Source organism: Myripristis murdjan, chromosome 4 (genome assembly GCF_902150065.1).
Source record: "Myripristis murdjan chromosome 4, fMyrMur1.1, whole genome shotgun sequence".
Taxonomy (NCBI): Eukaryota; Metazoa; Chordata; class Actinopteri; order Holocentriformes; family Holocentridae; genus Myripristis; species Myripristis murdjan.
The window spans coordinates 26,167,762-26,192,001 of record NC_043983.1 but is presented as its reverse complement, the minus strand read 5'-3'; the positions used below and the strand labels follow the sequence as shown (position 1 = coordinate 26,192,001).

General features: G+C 44.3%; 1 protein-coding gene across 3 annotated transcripts in view; it reads right to left on the bottom strand.

The window, feature by feature from the left end:
• Positions 1–19,356, bottom strand: part of syde2 (synapse defective 1, Rho GTPase, homolog 2 (C. elegans)) — a 51,142-nt gene extending 31,786 nt beyond the window's left edge. For 2 of the 3 annotated variants that reach the window (XM_030050058.1, XM_030050059.1), the window contains exons 1-3: positions 16,993–19,356; positions 7,096–7,397; positions 5,813–6,239 (exon numbers count right to left, since the gene is read on the bottom strand). In XM_030050058.1, the coding sequence (XP_029905918.1) occupies positions 5,813–6,239; positions 7,096–7,397; positions 16,993–19,186 (2,923 nt within the window). In that variant the 5' untranslated portion in view covers positions 19,187–19,356. The remainder of the gene's footprint in view (positions 1–5,812; positions 6,240–7,095; positions 7,398–16,992) is intronic. The other variant, XM_030050060.1, reaches the window with a different exon arrangement.
• Between the last annotated feature and the right edge of the window lie 4,884 nt (positions 19,357–24,240).

Sequence of the window (24,240 nt, the reverse complement as noted above, 5' to 3'; positions counted from 1 at the left end):
GACAAACAAGAGGAGTGTACATAAATGGGTGAATGGCATACTTGTCCCGTAGTTTCACCTCTCCGTGACGAAGGCCCAAACACTGTATTGGTTCCTCTGCTTTGGCTCTAAATCATTCAGCACTGGAAGGCCTTTCAGGGGCCACGGGAGCCCGGGCGTTTCATTACAATGGTTACAAAACCCCTGCTAATATAGCCAAGCATGCAGGCCCTCTCGCTAGCACAACATGGCCCCCTGCCAAGGCAGCCCTCATGTAGCCTAGCTCGCCTACTGCTACAGGCATTCCTGCTCTGCTGTAACTCTAGCAACAGAGTGGCAGCTAATTCTAGACCCTGCAGCCAGGCTGGCCTCGTGCGCTGCCCTGATCCAAACAACCACCAACAAGCCACCGATAGCTGTGTAATAAACGTTGATGGATGAGCATCACTTTGCTTTTTCTGAACAACCGAGACACAATGAAAGTATCACTCTGACTTTTTTGGAGTTATCAATCATAACTTTGATGTGTAGGTAATTAAATTGTACAAAGAACAAAGCTATTTAAATAGATATACAGCTTTAGGTTTTATATTAATGGTTTTATTTTGGCTGGCTGCCAACAAACAAATAGCTCCTCACTGCTGAGCAATGAACCTTGTTTACTTCATTCCACAAAAATGAGGGAATAAATTAAATGTAAAATAGGCAGCGTAATACCATTGAAGTTATAATATAGCTATACCCTACAGTTTGCACTGCAAAATATCAAGTCTTTTCTTCCCATATTTAGCCTTAAAATCAGTTTTTCCTAAAACAAGTAAAAAGAATCTGCCGGTGGGATGAGATAATCCCAGTTTCAATATATTGAAGCAAGCTGGAATAAGGGAGATCCACTAACTATCAAGAAATGACATTTGATTGAATAAAATTCTGGAAAAAAAAAGTTGATTAGCACTGGCAAAAAGCAAGATTATCTCATCCTACTGGCAGTTTTTCACTTCTTTTAAGAAAAACAACATTTTATCACTAAACATGAGACTAAGTGACTTAAAATGGATAATTTCTGCAGTGCGTTTCACAGAAAAGAGCTTCCAATCACAACACATGGTCAGAAACAACCGCAATTTTTTTTTAAAAAATCAAATGCGACAAGTACATGTGACAGACTAAATATAATATAATGACAGTATACTGAGTACCCAACTGCAGTCTGCAATCAATGAGGGAAGGAAAGATTAGGCACTAAAAAATAGAGGAAGTGCTTTGCAACTGAGACCATAATTGCTTTTTACAAGTATTTTGGTAATGAACTGGAAAACAGAGCAAAAAAAGTCAGAGCAATGAGCAAACTATGTGAACTGAACTTCACAACTAGAGTGAAACTATGGAGTCTGCTGTGCTTTTAAGAGCTGCTCCTGTTAGCCCACTGAGTTGCTGACTTCCTCCAAACCTGACCTTGTAATCCTCAGCCTAGATTAGATTCCAACTCAGGTCGGAGCACTCGTGTAACTCTAGCAGCCCGGGCCAATCCTTGAACGCCGCAGCCAGCACGACCTCCTTACCGCACTGCAGTGACCAAAACAACCCCCAGAAATAGCACTGATCCCATTCTGAGCGCTGGCCAAATCAGATTCCCCGAACAGGCGCTAAAGGGAACAAGAGATAGGGAACACATCATGCTCACCACCCCCAAAGTCCATCAATCATTATTCTCCATACAAATAGAGCATTCAGATGGACAAAAAGCCAGTCAATAGGCAGCACACGAGGAGTCTGGAGTGTATCCGGTGAGGGAAAAAGAACCAGCCAGCCGGACAGAGGAAGCCCATAGCTGCACCGAGTCATATACATCTGCACTGCTTCATTTATTCAGCAGACGCCCTTATTCACAGTCAATAATAACTAAAAGGCCTGTCAATTTTTAGACCTCAGAATAAAGTGGTGTCTGTACTGACCCACATTCATGAGGAGGGGACAGCTGAAATGAAAGACAGAAGAAATGCTCAAAATCTAAAGTGAAGAGAAACACTGCAGTTCCCTCTCTTTATTTGGTGGTTATAGATATTATCAAGGCCTAGATCAAAGGCGAACTATCCCAGAAGGCATAACGGGTACTTCTGAACCAAATGTGGTAAAGCAACCCATGATGTGGTATTCTGCAGATACAAAGATGTAGTAAAAAATATGACAGTGTAGTGGAAACAAAGATTTTACTGTCAACAGATCTGCTCATCTAGGTTCAGTTAGGGATGCCACATCTCTGCGCTAATTCAGCACCAATTTTTTTTTTTGTTAAGTGGCATGAAGTCATTTATGGCTTTTGCAAGAGAATTGCAAGGGAATTAACAGGTCGCTGCTAAAGCTTGCGATTGCTTGTAACAGAAAAAAAAGTAATAGGGACCAGAAAGGCAGTTTTGAAATCAAGAAATTTTGGATAAGATAAGATAAGATAAGATAAAATATTCCTTTATTAGTCCCACGGTGGGGAAATTTCATAATAACTGGCAAGACGTTTAAATCAACAACTCTACAAAAGCCCTGCTGATATATTGTGGTCAATTTCTGCTATGAGACAGAAAAATTGCACCATTTGGGAATGCCATATGAATCAATACTTGGGCTTCAAGTCATTACCAAAATTTATTTTTTTGCTTACAGGACTGTAAATCACATAATCACATCATTGTATTTGTTGTCTCAGCAGGACATTTCATACAGTTCCTCTAATTTGAAATCGGTATTCTGCTAGGCTGCTTTGTTTTCTCTTTGAAGGCTACAGGCTGATGCTGCACTTACTGTGTTCTTATTCTGATGTAGGCGTATATGTTTGCTTATTAATGCGCACATGAGGTTTTTAAACAAAGGAGTGTGTGCTGAATGGGCTCTCCGTTTTTTGCCTGTGGTAAGGAGAACTGCAGAATTCACTGGCACTGCTATCGAGTACCCAAATTGGTACGCTGATATCCGTGGTGCATCTTGAAAATGTGCAGAAAATGATAAACTGTGTTTATCATTGCATTCAGCGTGGGGAGGCGATATGCACTGAAACAAAACAATGGAAGCACAATTTGTGACACACCACAGTCAACTGAAAAAATGGAAATATCCCAAAACACCCACCACAGGGTGACACAGAAAATGTGTAATCCCTATCCGGCCCTGTTTGGCCCTGTAGTGGATCGGCTATTGAATGCTGGGTGGGGTGAAGTGCCACAGTGGGCCCTTGTCCTTTTGACTCCAACCCACCATCCCCCAACCCTCCCAACCAGTTAGTATGGAGGAGGAGGAGGAGGAGGAGGAGTGCACTGTCATTCTCCAGCACCACAAACTGGCTTAGCAACAGTAGCCACAGCCCAAGATACACAAACAAGCACACAGACCCACATACACACACAAATAAAGACATATAACACACACATGCACTGCTTTGAGGATGTAGGACAGAGGAGATACTGACTGGAGATGCAGGGAGAAGGTGAAGCAATATTTTATTTGCACACCATCTTCAAACCTGCCTAGCCTCCTAAAGCTGAACTGTCCACTGCATGCAAACACACACACACACACACACACACACACACACAAGCAACCGGTCATGAGTGTTTCCTCTCTGATGACACGTAGCCGGGCCTGTTGTTCTTTTTTGTTGGGGTGAAGTGTGGGATGGCGTCGCCAAACCCACAGGAATCAACCGCAAAGTCAACAAGCAGAAGGGAGGGAGGCAGTTCCGGAGTGGAGGGAAATACACATACACACACACACACACACACACACACACACACACACTGCTCCCTCTTCTCATTTTCACAGCAGCCAGTCAGAGTGCTAGGCAGCCCACACTATCACAGAACTGCTACTGTGTGCTCCCACAGCGCTCCCATTAAACAGCCCCAATCTGAGAAGCGTATTATGGGGTATAGAGGAGACTCAGGTTCTTGAAAGGTAGAGAGCCTAGCACCTTGATGGAAAGTAATCTCTTCACAAGGAGGCTAGACAGCTCACTGAACCTTAAAAATGAGCCTTTCTGTTCACAGAAGGCCCAGATTCCTTCACTATTGAAACTACTGAACAAGCCAGCCTGCAATTATGTCCACTCACATCTGCTTATTGCACATGAAAGGCCCTAATGATACCGGCAAATTTCATGTTGACTGTAAAATTGGTCTGAAACCTATCAAACGGTACAGGCAGAAATAGCCTCATTTTAATTGGCTGTGTATGCCATGATTAGCACTTTTCCTGGGCTAGTGCTCTGAGACTCCTGGTTTAATCCTAATCCCACAAGGAAAGTCCTTTGAGGACGGAGAGTGTTGTTAATGCACGTGATTTCAGAGAGAGCCAGGACTCTGACGCCAATCAGTGAGGATCGAGCTGTTTACCAGCCGCCAATCAAACCTGTGTCAATCAGAAGGAGGTTCACATTGAAGTGATGAGTTTCCTTCTTTGTTCTGGGTGACGATTTGGCACATCAAGAAAGAACAGAAGAGCTTCTGTTGAAAGCTATGATATCCAGTCCATCACAAGGAGAACTGATATTTATTTACTGATAGTTCAAAAACAAAACGAAAAAAAAAACAGTCTCAAAAGAGTTGGAGTTTAATGAGCACAACAACCACAGTAGGTATCTTTCACATACAGTAGGACATTAAAATTTGCAACAATACTCTCAGTGAGTCCTTTTGCTGGTGTGAAGCTGCTGCTACATAACAATTAAATTTACATAGATTCACTTTGGCTGAGTGTAATGAAACTGTTCAGCCTCACTTTGGGTTTGCACAACTAAAAAAGGCCGTTGCGTGCCATAAGGAAGACTTGTCAAAAGTTGTAATTATGGGCTCAGCCCAAGATGTGCCAATTGGTTCAAACTACCATGTTGCCACATCAGAGAGAACAAAAAGTCGGAAGTGAAAAAATAAACACAGCTTATTAAGACACAGGGGGACGTGTGCTAACTGTCATCATTATATCATCTTTTCAGACCACACTCCTGACAACAATCAGACACACAAATAGATTAAAAAAAAAAAAAAACACAAAAACAGAAGAGAAAGCATCCTGATGCATTTACAGCAATGTTGCTTATAGGCTGCGGCCCTGTTTCTTTTGTGTCTGTACAAACGTCAAAGGCACCGTTTCAGTCGGCCCAGGGCAAGACGAAATTTGCACAAATTAGGGCTGAAAATTTTTAAGAACCAGCCATTCACAATGTACACAGCCCTCTGAGCGAGCTCCAGTCACAAGTAAATGGATATTCTATCCTCTCAGGAATGCCAGCTCTGAATTCCGCCTGGCTAATGTCTGTCTGGGTTTAACTAATGAGGAACACTGATATGGAGTGATATGATTAGACAGCCACAACTCCTGTCTACTCCTATCAAACTGAACAGACCAGGAATTGCAATTGTGTTAATGCGGGCTTGGACTGTTATAGATTTTTCAACAGATTTTGGATTTTAAACGCGCAAAAATCTGCTTTTGGTGTCAATTCAGCTCAAGCAACATGTGAAAAGACACATTTTTCATAAGTGTAATTAGGGCTATAGTTAGCTGTGAATCGCTGAGGGCTAAACAGGCCTGCTGATCCTTTGATTAGTAACACCTATCAACACTAGCAGTAATTAGTGCTCAAGTTGTGCACAACCGCAAAAAATCTGCCGAGACTAACTAGCTGGAAGAGAGAACGACAGACAATGAGTGGCCCCCAAGCAGCGGTCCAGATAAAGAGACGCAAAAGAAGAAAAGAAAATTAAACAAAAGAATAGACTGGATGGTAGGTTGACAAAAAGGAAGAGGGGAGCCAAAGTAAGACGGAGCGTGTGGTTGTGTTTCTTACCTGCGAGTCTGCTGGCGGAAGGCCCCCCCTCCTCCTGAGGTTTGCACGCGAGCATCTGCCTGTGCAGATGTAGTGCCTCTGTGGAATGTACGGCATTGCCCTGACTCCCGTCTCCTCCACTGCCCCCGCCCACGCTGCCGCCACCACCCAGGCTTTCCCCCGGCGCCTCTGGCACAGCACTGCAGGGGCCCTCCGGGGCTCGGCCACCTTGTCCGACATCCCCTCCCCTGCTGGGCCTCCTCTGGGGCGCCTGAGGCTCCCGTCGCGGTGGGACCAGCAGTCTGACAGCCGATCTGTGGGACATCTCTGGTTCATCATCCTCAGGGATCGGGTTGTACCAGATCTCGCCTTCATCGTCTGCATCGTTCTCCTCAGCTGGGTCCACACACCGAGGCTGAGGGGCCACCCTGGTCTGACCCACACTAACCTAAAAGCGTCCAGAAGAAGAGCAACCAAGGCATCGTCAGTGGGACCAGGCACCTTAATCAAACACATTAAAACCTCATGTCTGAGTCATGTCTGAAATCCAAATTACTTATGCCTGACATTACATTGGCAACTCACCTAGCTGTTGTGCCAACAATTTTTTTTTTATCAAATTCAAATCAAAGTTAAATAAAACAATAAGTCCAAAACAAAAAATCAATATTAAATCAAATTAGCATGTGTTAATGCCACATATTGCTGTTGCAGCCGCTGGGTTCCAGCCCGAGCCCTTTGCTGCATGTCATCCACCCACTCTCCACCATCTTTCCTGTTTATCTTTATTATATCTGTCCAGTGAAGCAGAAATGCCAAAAAAAATCTTTAAATCTTTAGTGCAAAGACTGCAAAAATAACAGTTATCCTCTATTTAAGAACTGTATATACTGATACAAATATTAAATTACATCAGCCTTCACATTAATGCCAAAATCACTGGGCTCGATACTGAAGATCTTAGGTAAGATTTTATCTTGCCTAGACATTCTGCTTTGGTCTGGCTATGGTCCTGCAACTTTGGGCGGTGGTCCAAGGGGTTCAATATTCAAGGAAAATATTGCACAGAGCTGCAGATATCGCAATATTCGACATTATCAGATATCAGTCCAAGCCTAGCTGGCACCAGAATTTTCTGATCAACCTTTAAGGAAAGAAGTGAGAGAGGAAAAAAGGCATGAAAGACCAGAAATTAAACACCTTGAGCAACCGCCGTGTTGGACCCATGTCAACCCAGTGAGTCAGTTACTTCCCCAAAGCACTCAGTCTCAGGCTCATGCACACTGAAAGATCCTGATGCTCACCTGAGGCAGGTGCAAGCGAAGTGGCCGAGAGGGGGCTCCCCCGGGGGGTCTCAGGTGGTCTGGGGAGGGGCTGGAAGGAGGAGGAGGCTGATGGGGGACCTGGCTGCTCTCCTCCTCAGGTGCCAGCGTTCCCTGGGGCTCGTCCTTGGCGCCATGGATCTTCCCAAGGGAGCTCTGCTGCAGCCAGTTACGTTTCTTGGAGACGGTGATGGTGTTGAGCGGCGGTCGCCACAGTGATGGCTCGATCGTCCTACCCACCTCTCGGCTGTTAGCACAGGAGCCCTGGACATTCTCTGTGAAAGCTGGAAGGAGTGATGGAGAGAGAAAGAGAGAGAGAGAGAGAGTTATGTCTGCTTGCCAGGAGACGCTAAGAATTATTTTGCTTGGGTAATACTGGTTGCCAAGTCTAATAATCATCATCACTGTCATAATCATTGAATCATTGGATTAGCGTTGAATCTCAGATTAGCTCAGAGGATTTCAACTTTATGTCATGGCCTGTATAAAACATCTGTATCAAGAAACCACAGGAGTGACAGTGGCTGTAGTATGGGATAATGCCATTATATATATACACACACACACACACACACATACTCACAGGCATCCAACGATGCAAAAAACCCACACACATGCATACACCCACATAAAAAAACACTCCACATCTCCTGTCTTTGTCTTTTCCCTCCATCAGAGCGTGATATGAGTCCTAACTATTCTCCCATCTCAACTTTATTCTGACCAAACACAAACTTTCAATTACACAGCCGCAGGCCCCTGGAGTACCTCCCCCTTCTCGCCGCTCTGGCACATTACTCTTCAATGACTTCCCATTTCGGGAATGTCAGCTTTGGGAACATGCGGGCTCTGAATTTAAAGGAGAAGATCACAGGGAGACGGAGGGATTGAGCACACGCTTCTTCCAACATAGCGGAAAGAAACGCCGAAAAAAAAGAGAGAAACCGCTGACATTACAGCTGTGAAAATAGAGCTGGGAGAGGAGGGGGGCGGTGGGGTTGGGGAGAGGGGGACAATAAGTACAGTCAGTGGCGGTGTGTGTGCAGTGAAAAAGGCCAAATAACAGAGGTGCTGACATGGTGCTTTGCCTTTTTCAAAGATGCCCCAAGTCAAAGAAATTGAAGAGTGCCCGTGAACGTCTGTGCCTGCGTGCGTGCGTGCGTGCATGCATGTTTGTGTGGTAGTGTGTGTGTGTGTGTGTGTGTGCGCACCGAAGAGGGAGGAGCGTGTTGCCTAGCAGAGAGTAAAAAATCTTTTCCTACGAGAAGACTGTCTGACATGAATTTCATTTTTTTTTTCACCAAGTGTTGACAAGTCGTGGGTTGATGAGCAGATGCAGAGAGAGAAAAACAAGCTCTGTGTGTGTGAGGGAGAGAAAGAGAGAGAGAGCAAGACAGAGAGAGAGAGAGAGAGAGAGAGAGAGAGAGAGAGGTGCTGAGGGCAGGGTCTTGCTGTAACATGTACAGCAGGCCCGTGTAAAAGACTGTTTTGATCCTCGGCACCCAGACAAGCCCCTCCACACGCTATAATGACAACTTCTCCTTTCCTCAAGGAAATGCATTTTCATGCAAGCCAGCCTACATCCACCAAATTACAGACTTGGGAATATTTTCACTTTATGAAAACAAAACTCATAGGATGTACAGTGTGATTGTACCACTGACAAGTGTGACAGAGTCAGATCAAGCTGCACTTGGAATTTTTTTGCCAGCAAACTGAGAGAAAAGAGCTAAAGCACATACAAAAATCACATGGCTCTAACGTTGCATAACCCCTACTCAGTAGCTTGAGACTAAGGTGCTTTTTTGCTTGGTTGCTTTTATTGACAAAGGCCTTGAAAGCAGCACAGAGAAAGCATAGGACTCTGTGGCGCAAGGGCTCCTTCGGGATTACCTGAAAGTCAACTGGCTCTCTGAGCTGCAGGCTCGGCTTTCCTGTGATCTACAAGGAAACTTTATTAACGCTTCAAGAGAGCAACTGTTGACTCGCAATAATTGCTGCCATCTCCAGTGCCCCAAAATCCCTTAAACCCCAGTCTTGGAGTTCCTCTCACCACAACAGACAGGGTCATCAACTTTCAGTCGGTTTCTCTGCTTCATAGAAACCCCTTTCTACTCAACTTTTTCCATGATTACTTGAGAAATATGATAGTCTATAAAGTGGGATGAAAACAACGGATGCCATTCCCCCGGATTTCAGCCTATTATATAAGATGCTTATGAGAATATAAAACAGCTTTCAGTGGCTACAGCAGAAGCCACTTTTTTAAGACACTCCTAATCTCCGCAGTGGAAAAAAGCACAAAGCCTGAAAGAGAGAAATACAACCCAGCACCATCCCTCTGTCTTCCATTTCAGTTTAATTCAAACAGACCACTACGCTGCTGGGATTTAAAGCACATCTCCTGCCATTCTGCTCCTGTTAATTTACAGAGGGTGCCAGCCAGAAACGTGCATGAACCAAGCCAGCCGTGTGTTTGCATTAGCCTGGATTAGACTGCCGTTGTCTTTGAGGTCCTACAGCTCTGTAGCTTTAGCATGTGCTGACTGCTGTGTAGGGGGGGGCAGCATGTTAGTATTAACATGGGCCACACTGAGTCCTATGTGCTAGAATGCACCCTATTGATACATTTTTGTTATAGCTTGTATTGAGTTTGGGTGAGGGTTTGTCAGACGCTGTCAAGAGGTTTTTTCTTACATTCTACATAATCTAAACATAAGCAAAATCCTGTGAAGAAAATGCATGAATACAGTTAAGTGGCAAATTTGTTTTCAAATTAGTAGTGCAGGCTGCAGCCAGCGGCCTGAACCTCTACACTGGAGGCTCAGCTGCCAGTTTTCTTTCAAGGCTCGGTGGTTTGTTACGCGAGACTAGCAAGAGATGGTTGTGCGTGGAGTTGTTGTCAGCATGCCATCTCCTTTAAGGGGTCTTTCTTAACTGGAAGAGGAAACGTGCTCCGACACGAACAGCATTCCAGACCACAGCTCCAGATTTACAGCCCTCCTCTGTCTCCTTCCACCGTCACACTCTTCCCAGCACAGTAGGTCACTGGTTTAACTTTAACAAGTGAGATAGCAGCCCTATAAATTGTTATCTAGAGTTGCTCCAAGAAAACTGTTGTCTTCTTAACAGTATCTGACAGCAATTCTCCAGCTTCTCTAACCTCCTTACTATCAGCAGATGTCAATAATTACTTCCTTTGCTACTTCTGTTTTGGACTACATTTGATTAGTTTACTTTTGTAGATCACTCTAACAGATTGTTTTTCACTGCAGAGCAATAGGCCTGAGTGTTTTCAAGTTAAAAATGAAAATAAGGAGTAACTGTGAATACAGTGGATGCATGCCATCACAACTGATTTTTTAAAACTGCATGTTATGCCGTCCTACATGTATTATCTTTAGCCTATAATCAGTTTAGTCAACAAGGGAAATGCCATTTCTTTGAACTACATGAACGACATCAAAAGGGTTTAACTGCGGCGTTTGATTGAAAAGGCACAGTAAGTATGAGGTACTGACATACAAAGGAGAAAAATGAAGCCTTAAGACAAAAAGGAACATAAATGCTGAAGGATAACATGCTAAAAATGGGGCTCCAAACAAATTTATTCCATATTGTTAATGTTGTTTATCAGAAGCGAGTGACGTTCACGTCTACTTTTGACATACTGCATCCCCAGAAGTGCCACACTGAGGCCAACTAGAAGGGAAGAAAACATCCACTGTGAAATAACTGCACTGGGAGTAATGACATCAAGTTAAAAGCAAAGGACACAGAGATTACAGAACAGCCTGCGAACAAAAAGGATACGAACAACCAGGTCAGTGCTATTTTCCTCTGTGATTTCACCTTGGCTCTCTGATGTGTATTTGAGTCTATAACACTCTGTTCCAAGTGGCATTTGCTGTTCATAATCAAAGCATTCGAGATCCGCTCACCCAAACCACCCAGATCATCAAAAATGCAGTCGGCTGCAAGTGTACATGCAGTACTTCTCCAATCCAAAAATACTCACTACAGAAATGTTAAAAAAAAAAAAAAAAGGCAAATGGCAAATTTTGTTTAAAAAAGTAAATAATTCAGGTGGAAAGGGCTTGGATGTTTTGACAAGGGAAAAATAACTTTCCAATGTGTTCATGTACTAGAGATGCATTCTGACATCAGGTGTAAATGTTAGATGGTATATAGACACAATCCAATATGCATGTTCATATCAGGTGTAACAGGGGTCTGTGCATGTGTGTACGGGTGTGTGTGTCTATTTGCATATGTGCATGTGCCCTTATTTGTAACCTTTACCCTCGTAATTGTGCACTCACAATGATTGCTAAGTCTTGCTTGCCAGACCCAGCACCTTTCGCCTCTGGCTGTCATTCGGAGAGATTGATGACCTTCAGCACTACCTATTACACCCGATGCTGAGCAAAGCAGCAGATCTGCCAATTAAAATATCCCTGAGCGAGGTAGCACCGCCTGACTCGCTGTGCCTCTGTGGCGTTGTAATGTGCTCTGGCTGGGCATGGAAAACTCACACCCCTGACCCGAAGGTAACAGATGGCCAGGGCACATAATGCAAGGGTGTATGTGTGTGTGCGTGAGAAAAAAGAGGGAGACAGAAATGTGGTGCACGGGTGGGGAGGAGTATTGTGTGTTTGTCTGTGGCAATGACAGGAATGCAAACGCAGAAACAACAGGCTTACTTCCTGGATGCGCTGGAATGAGGCTGAGCTCCAATAATGTACAAGATACAAACCTTACTTAGCAACTGAATCTATTTCTCATTCTCCCTCCAGCCTCTCTGAGAAAAAAGACACAATCCACTTTCCCATTGTTTTTTTGTTTTTGTTTTTTTTCCTGAAATGCTTTTCTTTATAGAGCTTCCTATTTTGGTAAGTGCAAAAGACACCAGCTTCTTTTCTGTGCATACAGACAACACTTTGTTGTGCATGCAGAGCTTCTAGCTCCCCCTTCAACAGGGAATCTTTTGCTGTGTGCCATACATTCCTGTTGACGCTCATTCATATGGTAATGAGGACTCTTGGTGTAGATTTTTCTTTACACCAGGACAGAGCCGAGATCGCCCAAGGTTGCATCATGTGTCAACACTTGAATCCCACTGGGGAGTCCAGGCAGCCCAGGCTACTAATGCTAATGCCACTTCCTCCTATAGGCATGGGTTGGAAACCTAAATTGTGTTATGCTGTCACATCTCTCTCACTCCCTGCTGCGCTTTTCCACACTATCAATTAAAAAAAGAAATCTTATAACATACGCTTTAGGGGTGGGACTGCACAATCCAAAAAAAAAAAAAAAAAGCACATGGTCTCTCAGTTTGACCCAACAGTCACTGGGAGACCCTTCAACAAAGCCCTGAAGTTCCTTATGCCTCCTATTTAAATGCTGCCACCTATCACAATGGTTTTGAAAATGGGGATGGGACACCCAAGCATCCTTAAGGGGTCCTCAGGAAAAAGAGGAATAACTTAATTTCACTATTATTTCAATCAGTAGAACTTGTTATACTACGAAAAACTGATGAGCGATTATTTTAATATTATCTTTTAATCTCACCACTTTTAATCTGGTAATGTTAAAGTATGGCATCTGAACAATTCAGTGTAAAGCACCAACCCAAAATAAAGTTTCATATCAGGGTCCCCAGGGCAAAATCACTTCAAACAGGGGACTGTAGATTAATGAAACTCTGGGGTCCAGCACATAAAAACTTTGAAAATCCGGGACTTAACGAATACAATTCAGGCAGTAAGGAGACATTTTGCATCCATTTCCCTTGCCAAAACAAGTTGCTTGAGTTTACCTCACGCTTTGCGCAGACACAGAGAGCGTATCATGTGAGTCATACAACTCATAAACCATTCTGGTATGCTCCCCTGATGCCTAGAGTGTCTGCTCCATCACCTGATCTCTCTTTAGCACTACCATGCTCCATAAATCTATCCAACACAGACACAGCAGACAAGACAAATTATTGTACCCCACCATCAGACTTCTGTGTTAATGTTAAAAAAAAAGAAAGAAAGAAAAACACTGGAGCTCAGTAACAAGGTTTTTGGCACGATGCAGAAGCCAGATGCCACATTGTCCTGACATGACTTGACAACAGTCGAGGACGATAAGATTACATGTTTCTGCCTTCCCATCTCATAGCTCTTCTGACTGAATTCATTCGAGAAGCAGGGATCACTTAACCCAAAATACTGACCGATACTGCTCTAAAAAGCTAACTGATAAACCATTTTACACTTGAAAACTACATACGAGTCTATTTCAAAGGAAGCAAATCAAACCGAGTCCTGCTCTTTGTTGAGGCTCCATCATTGTGCCATAAATCAGGTCTGTCATAAATCAGCTCTGCACATTTCCAATCAAATTATACTCAAAGATAAACAGAACAAACAAGATGGTGAGCAACAAATAGAATTAACCAATTTTTGTCACAATGGTCTCATTTTCCTGCAGCCATTATGCTATCCCAGAGAGCATTTTGCAAATTGTGTGTGCTTGTGCTGATGTCCACTGAAAACCCAAGTAACTGCTGTACTCATCCACATGCATGCTGTAAAGTGCATGTCTTGTATGAGAATCTCTTGAGTGCAAAATCTTATGTGCATATTGAAGGATGACAGTTTATCTCTCCAGGCTCCCCCAACCCATAAACACATCTGCATGTTTTCAGATTATAACAGCTTTTAAAGATATTTAGTTCCTGCTTTCGCAAATAGGTGCAGGTAGGAGCTATAAACAAATAGACACTTTATCTCAACTTTAATTTTGGCACTACAGTCACACAGGTTTTACGACCAGTGCATGACATCATATCAACAATAATAGTGATGGTGTTTGCAGAGGAGCTATCAAATTAATTTGAGAAAGACACACTGAAGCAATTATTCTAAACATGTGGGTATTAAGCAAACTTTGAGTAGTCTACATATCTCAGCTCCCCTCCAAAACGGTCACTATTTCCAGGCATGCAGCCTGAGGGTAATTGTTCTCGCGTGATTGAGATAGTCTGGACCAAAATAAGTACTGACAAAAGAGGATCTGGGCTCCACAAAAATAAAATCTCCAAGCATGCCCTTTGGGGCGTCCCAGAGGTGGATCTCTTACCCCACTGTGTGTTGTGTGTCTGGCTGCGTCCCAACACTAAGTCTGACTGAAATACCATTCCTAAGTTCAGGTCTGGCCAAAATGCACTGCCTGTATACTGGAGGCCTGCCTGCATGCCAATGCTAGCACTCTGCTGCAGAAAAAACACACCACAAAACCATAAATCCTGCCGTTGCAAATACAAACACGCATCTAAACAGAAGAGACATGTGTTTGCTCATGGGCACAAACACACTCACATGCACGCACAAACACACACACGCACACACACACACTGCCAAGGACAGACACCCACTCACATATCTGGGTGATAACCAACATGAGTTTTTACACAGTAATTAAAGAACAAGTCAGTGCAGAAATAAATTAACTCCAATCTAATTAAGCGAATGCTTCTAGCGTGAAATATATTGTCTCATTACTGAGTTCACAGTGAGGTTTAATTTCGAAGAAACGCCCAAAGGGAGAAAGAGGTCCATTTTTAGTGGCAGAAATATATAAATATTTGCATAAATTAAGATAAGACCTATAAACTCTATGAAGGGAGTTTCTGGTCAGGAGTAATTCACTGGTGCTTTTGAGAGCTTTGGCATTTTTTTAAATGGGTCTTTGTGAGGTACTGAGAGGCCCGCAGGGGCAAGATAAGCCCAGGGCTGACCTTAATAAATACTTAATCGCCCTTCATTTTGTTCATTCATGGTGAGGAATTAAGTGACACGATGCAAACAAGTTAAACAACAGGAATGGCATCCTAAATATTCACTCCAAAGTCTTTTTAAAATGCAAGTTACCATGGAGCTAACCAGAGCAAACGACGGAGGAGGAAAGCAACATGACAGCCCAACCCCCCCTTCTCTCAAACATAGACCCCCCCTGAACTCAACTCTCTCTCTCTCTCTCTCTCTCTCTCTGACCACAGAGACTCTGCAGTGGCTCTTCTCCTGGTTGGGATTCCTCTGGCTACAGCTGTGGAAAAGTTCAGTGGGGACAGAGAAGGGGGGAAATCTGAGCAAAGTGGGGAAAAATAAAGAGAACAGAGGGGGAAAAAAGAGGGACAAAAGCCTACAAAATGAATATGAAGAGGAGACTGGCTTGATCTGTGTTTTGACAAAGTGGAGAGAAAGACAGCGGAGTATAAAACTGAAGAGAGAGCTCTGCGTGAGTGAAAAAGCACAACAGCAGCTCTCTGCCCGTGCAAATCAAACGCAGAGGCCTTCCGCTCCCTAACCTCGGAGATCACACTCTATTTCTAGCAGCACAGCACACCGACAGTCAACAAGGACCTGCACATGTGGCCTATCGTCTGTTTACTCTGGAAGAGACGCTCAGAAAACAAACACACAAACTCACAAGCGCACATACAGTCACACACAGACACCCAAACGCATGCAAAATAACAGTGTAAACAACAACATGACTGGCATAAAATTAGCAATATGTTTTTGATCCATTTTCTTCCCCCTGTGTTGGTGTACCTTGCACAAAGCTTGCCCACTGCGACATCCTGCACAAATATGCACACACAGATTTTCCAGCTCATATAATTACACCAGCTAACTGCCCTGCTCACACTCATTTGGGCTCAGCATGGAAAAAAAATGTGCATTTCTTTTTGTAAATGACTCCATTCTATAAGCTAATCTTTAAAAGACCCAATCCTCATAATGACTTACTCAATTTGACACTAATGTGACAAATACGATGAATAAGGGCTGGGTGATATGATTGAAATTAAACTTGAATTTTTCAATGTGTGGACATAAACTGCTTTTTCATGATTGGAATTAGTATCGCAATACGAATTAGGATTTTTTTCAATATCGATTTATAGCACAATATGACTCATGTATACAAACTTGCATGTTAAACACTCAAGTTCATTTTCATCCTATTGAACCAAATAGCAATCTTAGGTATGATATCCAAAAAAACAATAATAATCTTTAAATATCTCATGCCTAAATTATAAAAATTTGCTTGTTATCATCGGTTTAGACAACAGAATGGTGTAACAATATCCCAAAATCACTATATCATCAGAGTATAATTCTACTGTAAGATGATAAACAGTGATATTGAATTATCACCCAGCCTTACTATGAATACATGCCATTTAGAAAGTGGGGCTTACACGCTGCATCTGTGGCTACACCACTGCATTTAGTTTGCATTTCAAGCCCCAAACAAACTCATGCGGTGTACATTGCAGATTCATATTTAAATAATGAGACATATCACATTTCTGTGGATGAGAGGTTTCATGATACAGATGCTTTCAGCGTCTTTGCACATCATCACAAACAGAACATCAGTGATTCATTTTGCGCTTTACAAACATGATGAAAAGTCATTCACACACATTCAAAACCCCACCACCAACACCACGACAAAACACCACTTTGACTAGCAGAAGAGAGTGAGTTAGTTGTTATTTTACTACACTGTGAGAGATCCTATGACCGACGTGCTACTAATTTAGTGTTAAAATGCACCTAAATTAGTGTGAAGGAGAGGACCCCGCCACCGGTTAGAAAATCTTAAAAGGAAAGCAAAGAGGATCTCTGGTGACCCGTCCCTTTGCTTTGCATCCAGAACAGGAGGAGTGTGTGGGGTGGGCCGCCACCAGACGGAGTTTACTATGAGTGTGAGGGAGGATGACAATAATCAGACGGGAGGAAGGAGGGTGAGAGTTCCCCGATTTAGTGGATCCACGGGAGTTGAGGCCACTCCGTATAGCCTTCCTACCTGGCTGCTGCGCTGACGAAGTGGACTGCCGTGGTGACTTGGTGCCAGGTTTCCCTCCACGGATTGGGCTCAGTGACTTGGACTTGGCACATTTTACCCCTCGAGCCCCGCGGCTGGAGGTCTGGGCCCCTGCTTTACACGCCCCGGGGTCAGCCTGAGGAGGACAAGGTCTGTCCTGGCCTCGACCTCCGCGGGGCAAAGAGGATGAAGAGCCCTCAATGCGCTGCTTCATCTCAGAAGACAGCAGGCGGCCCTTGTGCATCCACTCCTGCATCTTGTTGACGGTGACGCCGTGGCTCTTGTTGACAGAGTTGCCAGTGGCCCCCTGTGCCCAGGTTCCACTCTGCTTCTGCTTGTTATTGTGACCCTGAACGGTGGATGCATCAGTATTGTCTGAAGAACCTGTGAGGCTGTTGACCGAGCCGCTGCTCTCGTGGAGCCGGCTGCCACGGTCATCCTCACCACCAGTGTCCTGCAGCAGCTCCTCACTGCTGGCAGCATCATAAACGGCCTGAGGGCCTGACAGCTCACACACTCCTGGGACTTTGGCCCCTTTTGCCTCATTAGCCTCTTTGGTCCCTTCACAGATTTCTGGGCTCTGCGCTCCGGAGGCCTCTACACACAGCGAGGGCCCACCAAGATACCTGATAGCTCCGTCACTAGCAGAGCGCACCAAAGCGGGTCTTATCTTTGTAAAAGACAGGTTTAGCATGCTCTTACTGTTCAGCCGGCCTCTGACACACGACTCGAGGTTCCCACTGAGGCACAGCAGGAGTGAGTCCGTGTCAGACACCTGCTGAGCACTGTGGTCGCCTCCTGAGGACCAAGAGTCACTATCCATATTCTTGGCAGACAACCTGGAGCACAAGCTATCCCGGGAGTGGCTACTGCAAGACGAGGTGGTCTGCTGCTCAATTAAACCACCACTAAGCTGCTGGACATCCAGGTTGATATCATGCATGGCATTAATGAGAAGGTAGTAAGCCTCTTTCAGCTGGCTCCTGAGCCTGTCTGTTTCTTGGGCACTGTTACTGTCACCGACTTGTCCCTTATCCTGCCCAGGCTGGGTCAGCTCTGTCACCTCCACTTTGCTGTCACTGTCACTTTTCGCTCTTACAGTTTCATAAAAAGGCAGAATCTCATTATCATAGTAATCCTCATCTTCACTGTCTAAAGAGTGGTACCTAAGTGACCCCTCTCTGGCGCACAGGGATGTCATGTTTATGTCGCATATCTCTAACTCTGTGGGGAAAAACGTCGGGCTTTGCAGACCGTTCCCCCTGATGTCCCCTGCACACTCGGGCGAGCTCCCATAGCTCTCGATATTTCTGATTAAAATGTTTTCCTCTGTGTTGGAGGAGATACAGTTGGGATACACGAGCGTCGCGCAAGCTGGCAATTTTTCCTCCAGCGCTGGATTGCTGTCAAAACCCAAATTGGCGTTATGCGTGTGTTCATTAACAGCCACCACATTCCCTGCCATGTGCCGGTGTCCCAAACGGGGATCTGTCCCATCTCTGCCGAGGCACATTTTTGTCCCGTTACTATCACCAGCAGCAACGCGACACTCTGTCTGCTTAACGACCCAGCTATGCGGCTCTACCCGTGTGCGGAATAAAACGTGATTACAACTGTCCCCAAACCCGATTGAATCTCCGACTCTGCACTGCCGCGGGACGGGGACCAAGTGTTTTCTCTGGGCATGCGCTCCTGCAACCGGGCCCCCCGCCGGTAGCGAGACTTTACCGGCGGATCGTGGCCCCTGGTGGCTTCTATCGCTCTCCCCGACCGCATGTCCACCAAACTGCCTGCCTCTTTGAAGTGAGACCCCCAAGAGCTCCTCATTAACCCGACCCCTGCCCCCGCTGGCCCGCTCCTGGGGACATGCGCCGGCCAGCGCAGCGCGACTGTCCCGTACTATAAACCCTCCTATTTCTACCACCGACCCTTCAACACAGTTCTCGTAAGTACTCATTCTCTCTGCCGTGTAATCCAGCCCTGTGAGCAGGACTACCGAACCAGCCTCGAAGTCTCGCTGCTTTTGCAAAACTTTTTCTTTACCTTCTCGGCCCCCATTCGCCGCCGCAGCAGCAGCAGTAGCTGGAGAGCCGTATCCACAGCCGGCCGTCGCTCCTTTCTTGGATTTCTTCCCCCGGAGTTTCGCTAGTAAAGTCCTCCGCAGAGGATCAGCCATTCCTTTCCCCTTGCGCCCAGTTAATTCCTCCCGGTTTCGTTCAGCACTCTCGCTCCAAAGGGAAAGGGCCGACTCGGTTCTCCTCGCTCGCCGCGGTCAAAGCTCGCCGGGCGGACGGGCACCTCTCCATTCTCCGCTGTCACCTCCGCTCTGTCGCCTCACTGTTGGCTCACTGTGCTCAACTGCACCACCTCTCTGCTCGCTCTCCCTGTGTGTATGTCTCTCTCTCTCTCTCCTACACACACACGCACACACACTGCTCTCCCTCTCTCTCTTTCTCTCTCTCCCTCTCTACACAGCGCCTCACCTCTCTTCCTCGTGCTTGCAGCTCAAATACTTGGAATATTTTCCTGGCGAGGTTCATGGACCTTGTGCATAAAATCATGCGCAAAAGCCGCCTCAGGACCTGGCCTCCTGTGAAACTTCTGGCTATCCAAATAAGTTCATAGTGCAGTGCCAAATAAGTTCATCTTGAGTCAAAGTAGCACGCTACAGCCTTGTGATTTAAGAAGACTGAAAATGTAAGACTAATATCTAAAATGATCAGGAAAGGCAGCCAAAGATATAAGGATAAGTTGACTTAATTACCCTTACGGAGAATAACTTTTAAAGTAATACTCCCATACTTTACAGGGATGCAAGTAGCCTAAACAAATACTATAGCAAAACGATTTAACTAGATATATAATGTAGGAATATTATTAGGTGGGTAATATCATAGTGATGAATGACTAAAAAAAAGTCAGTATTTAAATACCAGAGACAAGAGTCTGGCCTGTATGAGAATATTATGGGAATATTATCATGATTGCCTATGAAATCTAAGTCACACTGAGTCCCCAGAGAAGAGTGATTTTTAGGACTGTCAGTGATATCATAGCTGTTCCAGTAAGCCTGTGCTAAATATGATGTAATGTGAAATGTAGCTCCTCGATCAGAAAAAACACTCCCAGTAATGAAATTCAACACATATTTGTCCCAAAATGTGACTGAAATCCAGTGAGTGAGCAGTGAGTCAGGACCCCAAATTAACACCTTCACTGGTAGCTGTGAAGGCATTTCAGCAAACAGGAGCAGGGAAAACATCTCTCTTCTGCCAGAGGAAAAACAAAAGTGTGCTTGACCCTCTAGAGAAAGAAGGAGAAATGTGTTTTCTCTAGTCTAAGTAACAGCAGGCATCAGTAAGCCAGAAACAACACTACTACTGAATCCCCTTTACCCTTCACAGATGAGCAAGCTTTCTTATGTCACAGGGAATTTGTCTTGTTTGGTAGCTTCATCTTCATTATTACACAGACATGAAGGTAATATTTTTCTCTTGAACAACAGCACCGTCCCGAATGCACAGCCTGCACATGATGGATCACTAAAGGTTATTGGACTGACACTTTTATCTGAAGTGTATCTTGAGTAATCCTCTCCTCTTTGACCTCGCATCTAACCCCTGTCCCCCCTCGCAGTACAGCCCAGGGCATTGAGAGTGGCCGAGACAGCGGGGAGAGGAATGAAACATACTTGACTTGAACCTTAAGCCATTTGTTTGCTGTTGTCTTTACTTGGAATGTGCAAGGGGATAAGAGCTGCTGAAAACCTGCAGTGGGTGTGTGAGTGCACATGCGCTTTCCCTCCCTCCCTCTTTCTCTCTCACTCTCTCTCTCTCTCTCTCTCTCTCTCTCTCTCTCCCTCTCTCTCTCTCTCTCTCCCTCTTAAGGCATGCATTAGCGCATGCACACACTCTCTCACAGACAAACACCTACGTGCACTCACACATGCACCCTGGCTGGATTTGAATCCCTTATAACCCTCCTGGCATACTTCTGTCTCTATTATCTAAGATACAATGTCTTGCCATGATTGAGGGCATTTATTGTCAGAGCCATTCATCGCCAGGCCCCCGCCATCCCACGGCAGCACCCCCTCCCTCACTCCCTGTTCCTTCAGTAAAACATGATAAGCATCTGTTATTGCTCTGCAGGAGCCATGTAGGCCCTGACGCCTCGTCCTGCCTCCCTGACTGACTAGACCCTGTCTGGGCAGCTATTTACAGGTCAAAGCCTGCAGGCTGCATAGTGTCTGTGTGTGTGTTTGCGTGTGCACACTGTGAGAAATGGTAGGGTGGGGTGGGGTAAGGTGGGCAGACTGCAACAAAGTGAGAGATATTGGCAGGGATAGATGGGATAAAGACCTTTGCACCATGCAGAAGTGGTGCAATTGCTCAACACACTGCAGGGCATAAGCAGTCTCCCTTAAATGAATAACCTCTCACTTTGCTGTTTTCATGCAGAAAGTGATACACGTGTCAAAAACGGCGACCTTGTCTCAGCAACGCCTCTTGCCGAGTGGTAATGCAGCAATTTTCATGACAAAGTGCATTTTCGAAGCTATATGTCTTTACTTTCATTAGCTTGCAAGTCAGCACACAGTGATGCACTGTTACAGCAAAATTGGGTTGTAAGGTACAAGGTCATGTCTTTTCCCCTTTATCTTATTATGAAATAGCTCCTCTCATCCTCTCACCAGACATGAGCAAAGCTGACTTAAAAAAAAAAAAAAATCAACAATAAAACAGTCTAAGGAGTTGAGGAAATATCTTGCACACATAATCAGCATTTGTGGAGCTGCACGGCAAGCTGTTTCAACCATCCTGGGGAAAATTAGGACATTTGTTTCCCTTTTTGCTTTTCTTTCTTTTTTTCCCCTCTCAACCAGTCACTTGTCCTCTTTGTGAGGGCAGTGGCAGAACATCTGCTTAGCTGGCCCCTTTTCAGATGGCCTGGCCTGGGAGTATATGAGGGAGAGAACTGTGTGTGTGTGTGTGCGTGTGTGTGTGTGTGTGTGTAAGAGGAATATAAAGAAAGAGAAATGTGTGTATGTGCGTATTTGGGTGCGCATTTGAGAGTGTGTGTTTGGATGTAAGGCCTTGCAGCTGTTGGGGCTCTCCTCCTGATGGCTACCCATTGTCCCCCCCACCTCCCCACCCTGTGCCCTCCCTCTTTCTCTCTGTCCCTGGCTGGTTTATGGGGCCTTCCCCTTTTCTCAATGCACACCGCAACTAAATTTATGTCCTTGGACACAAGCCTTTCTCAGGGTATAAATTAGACTGGATGATCCCTGTCAGAGTAGTGTTGCCAGGGGCCTGCAGCTTTACGCTTCACAGAATCACATTCTTTTCATAGCCATTCACTCATATTTTACAACTGAAAAAAAAGAAAAGAAAACACAGGGAAGCCCATATTGTGTCTCAACATGAATCTGCGAGCATGTTTACACGTAAACCACTGTCTTGTTAATATTAAAGTTCGGGTTTGACAGAAAAAGGTTTTTAAAGGCCAAGACTGCATAGGTGATATGCAGCCTGTGGAGCCTATGTGTTATTATTTTTTTTATAAACGTCATAGATATAGGCTCTGTGCACAAAAGAATATCAACCTGATAAGCCCAGTAGTATGCCAGATTAGTTGCAGACAGATACACACACACACCTTTTTTCACCTACCAAGACAAGAGGAGGAGAAGGGATGATATGTAGGCACTGCCTGCATATCTCCCCGTCTGCTATACTTGTTTGTACAAAGTTTATAATAGGTTGATAGGCAAGACTAGCTGAAGACAGACACACAGGCAGATGGATATACAGACAGACACATAGCCATTCTTGTGATTAAAAAAAAAAAAAAAAAAACAAGGTTTTAGTGTTTCCCATAAAGGTCTGTTGTTGTCAGAGTGGAAAAGCATCTGAGACAGCATTTAAATCATCATAGGGTACTAAAATGTTTGGATACATTAAGCTTTTAAATATTAAAAAAAAAAAAAAAATCACAGTGGATATTAGGCCTATAGAGCACTTAGATGAATAATTAAAGTGTCAAACTGAAAAAACTTTTTTATGTAGCTCTGACAGAGAGGAGCCTCCATCAGTCTGGCAGTGAACCACATGACTTGATAATATTCAGAATTTACAGTTTTTTTCGATTGCTTACACACTAAGAACATACTCTTAAACCAATGTGACAAAACTTGAAGTCATTGGAACTAAACCTTAAACACAGCGTGGCCATATCTTAGACACAGGTGCTGTTTTGAACTGTGTTTGCAATTCTGCAACACACTTCCTCCTGAACACTAGACACTATTTCCTACAGAAGACACCTCGCTCAAAAATGAAAGCATGTGGTTACAATTGGGAAAACACTTATGTTCAAAATACAAAACACATCGGGTAATTAGATAACCCGAGACACACACATGAAAGCACTTACTTAGAAAACTGAACACCAACCAGTCAGGGCCTAAGCACTACAAACAGGCCCCATGTCAGCCATGTTGAGTACTTTGCGTGGAGGCAGTGAGAGAAAGAGGCACAGGAAGACATCGTATGCGATGTGGATGATATTTTGTAGCTGTATGTAGTTTGATTTTGTTATATTGTTTTATTTTTGCTTTACATACTATGCATGTATGTTTATTTATGTTTGTCAAAAGGCTCTTACCATGACAAAACCTTTCAAACATGCAGCAAAAGCACATTTTGTCACCGCCCAATACAACTAATCCACTCACTCACTCACTTCATACTCAACACCAGAATGCAACACAGCCTTTTCAGTCTGAGCAGGTTCAACCTTACTTTTTCCTGCGTGTACAGTAGTCATATTTTTTTGACGATTTACATCGTCACATATTGTAAAGCAAGTAGCAAAAGCCAATATTTCCCTCAAACAACTCAACTTCTGCCCAAATGAGTAGATTCCTTCAATCAGCTCTACTGTACTGTACCACAGCTGACAGCAGAATACAAAATACAGCTGTCAGTTTGAACAAGGTTCTCCTGTGAGCTACACATTCAAATGTGAACTTACAGTAAAGAACTGCATCCAAACTCAGAAAGGCTTTGAAGTGAAATTTTACTGTGTTGATGGAAAAACTGAAATACTGTAATTCACATACAGTATTACACAGAAAAACTCAAAGGAGTTGAAAAAAATACAGAATACAATTTATAGGCCCTTTTTTTGTAGGTGCATACTGACTGATTGGTGATTGGTGGAAAGGGC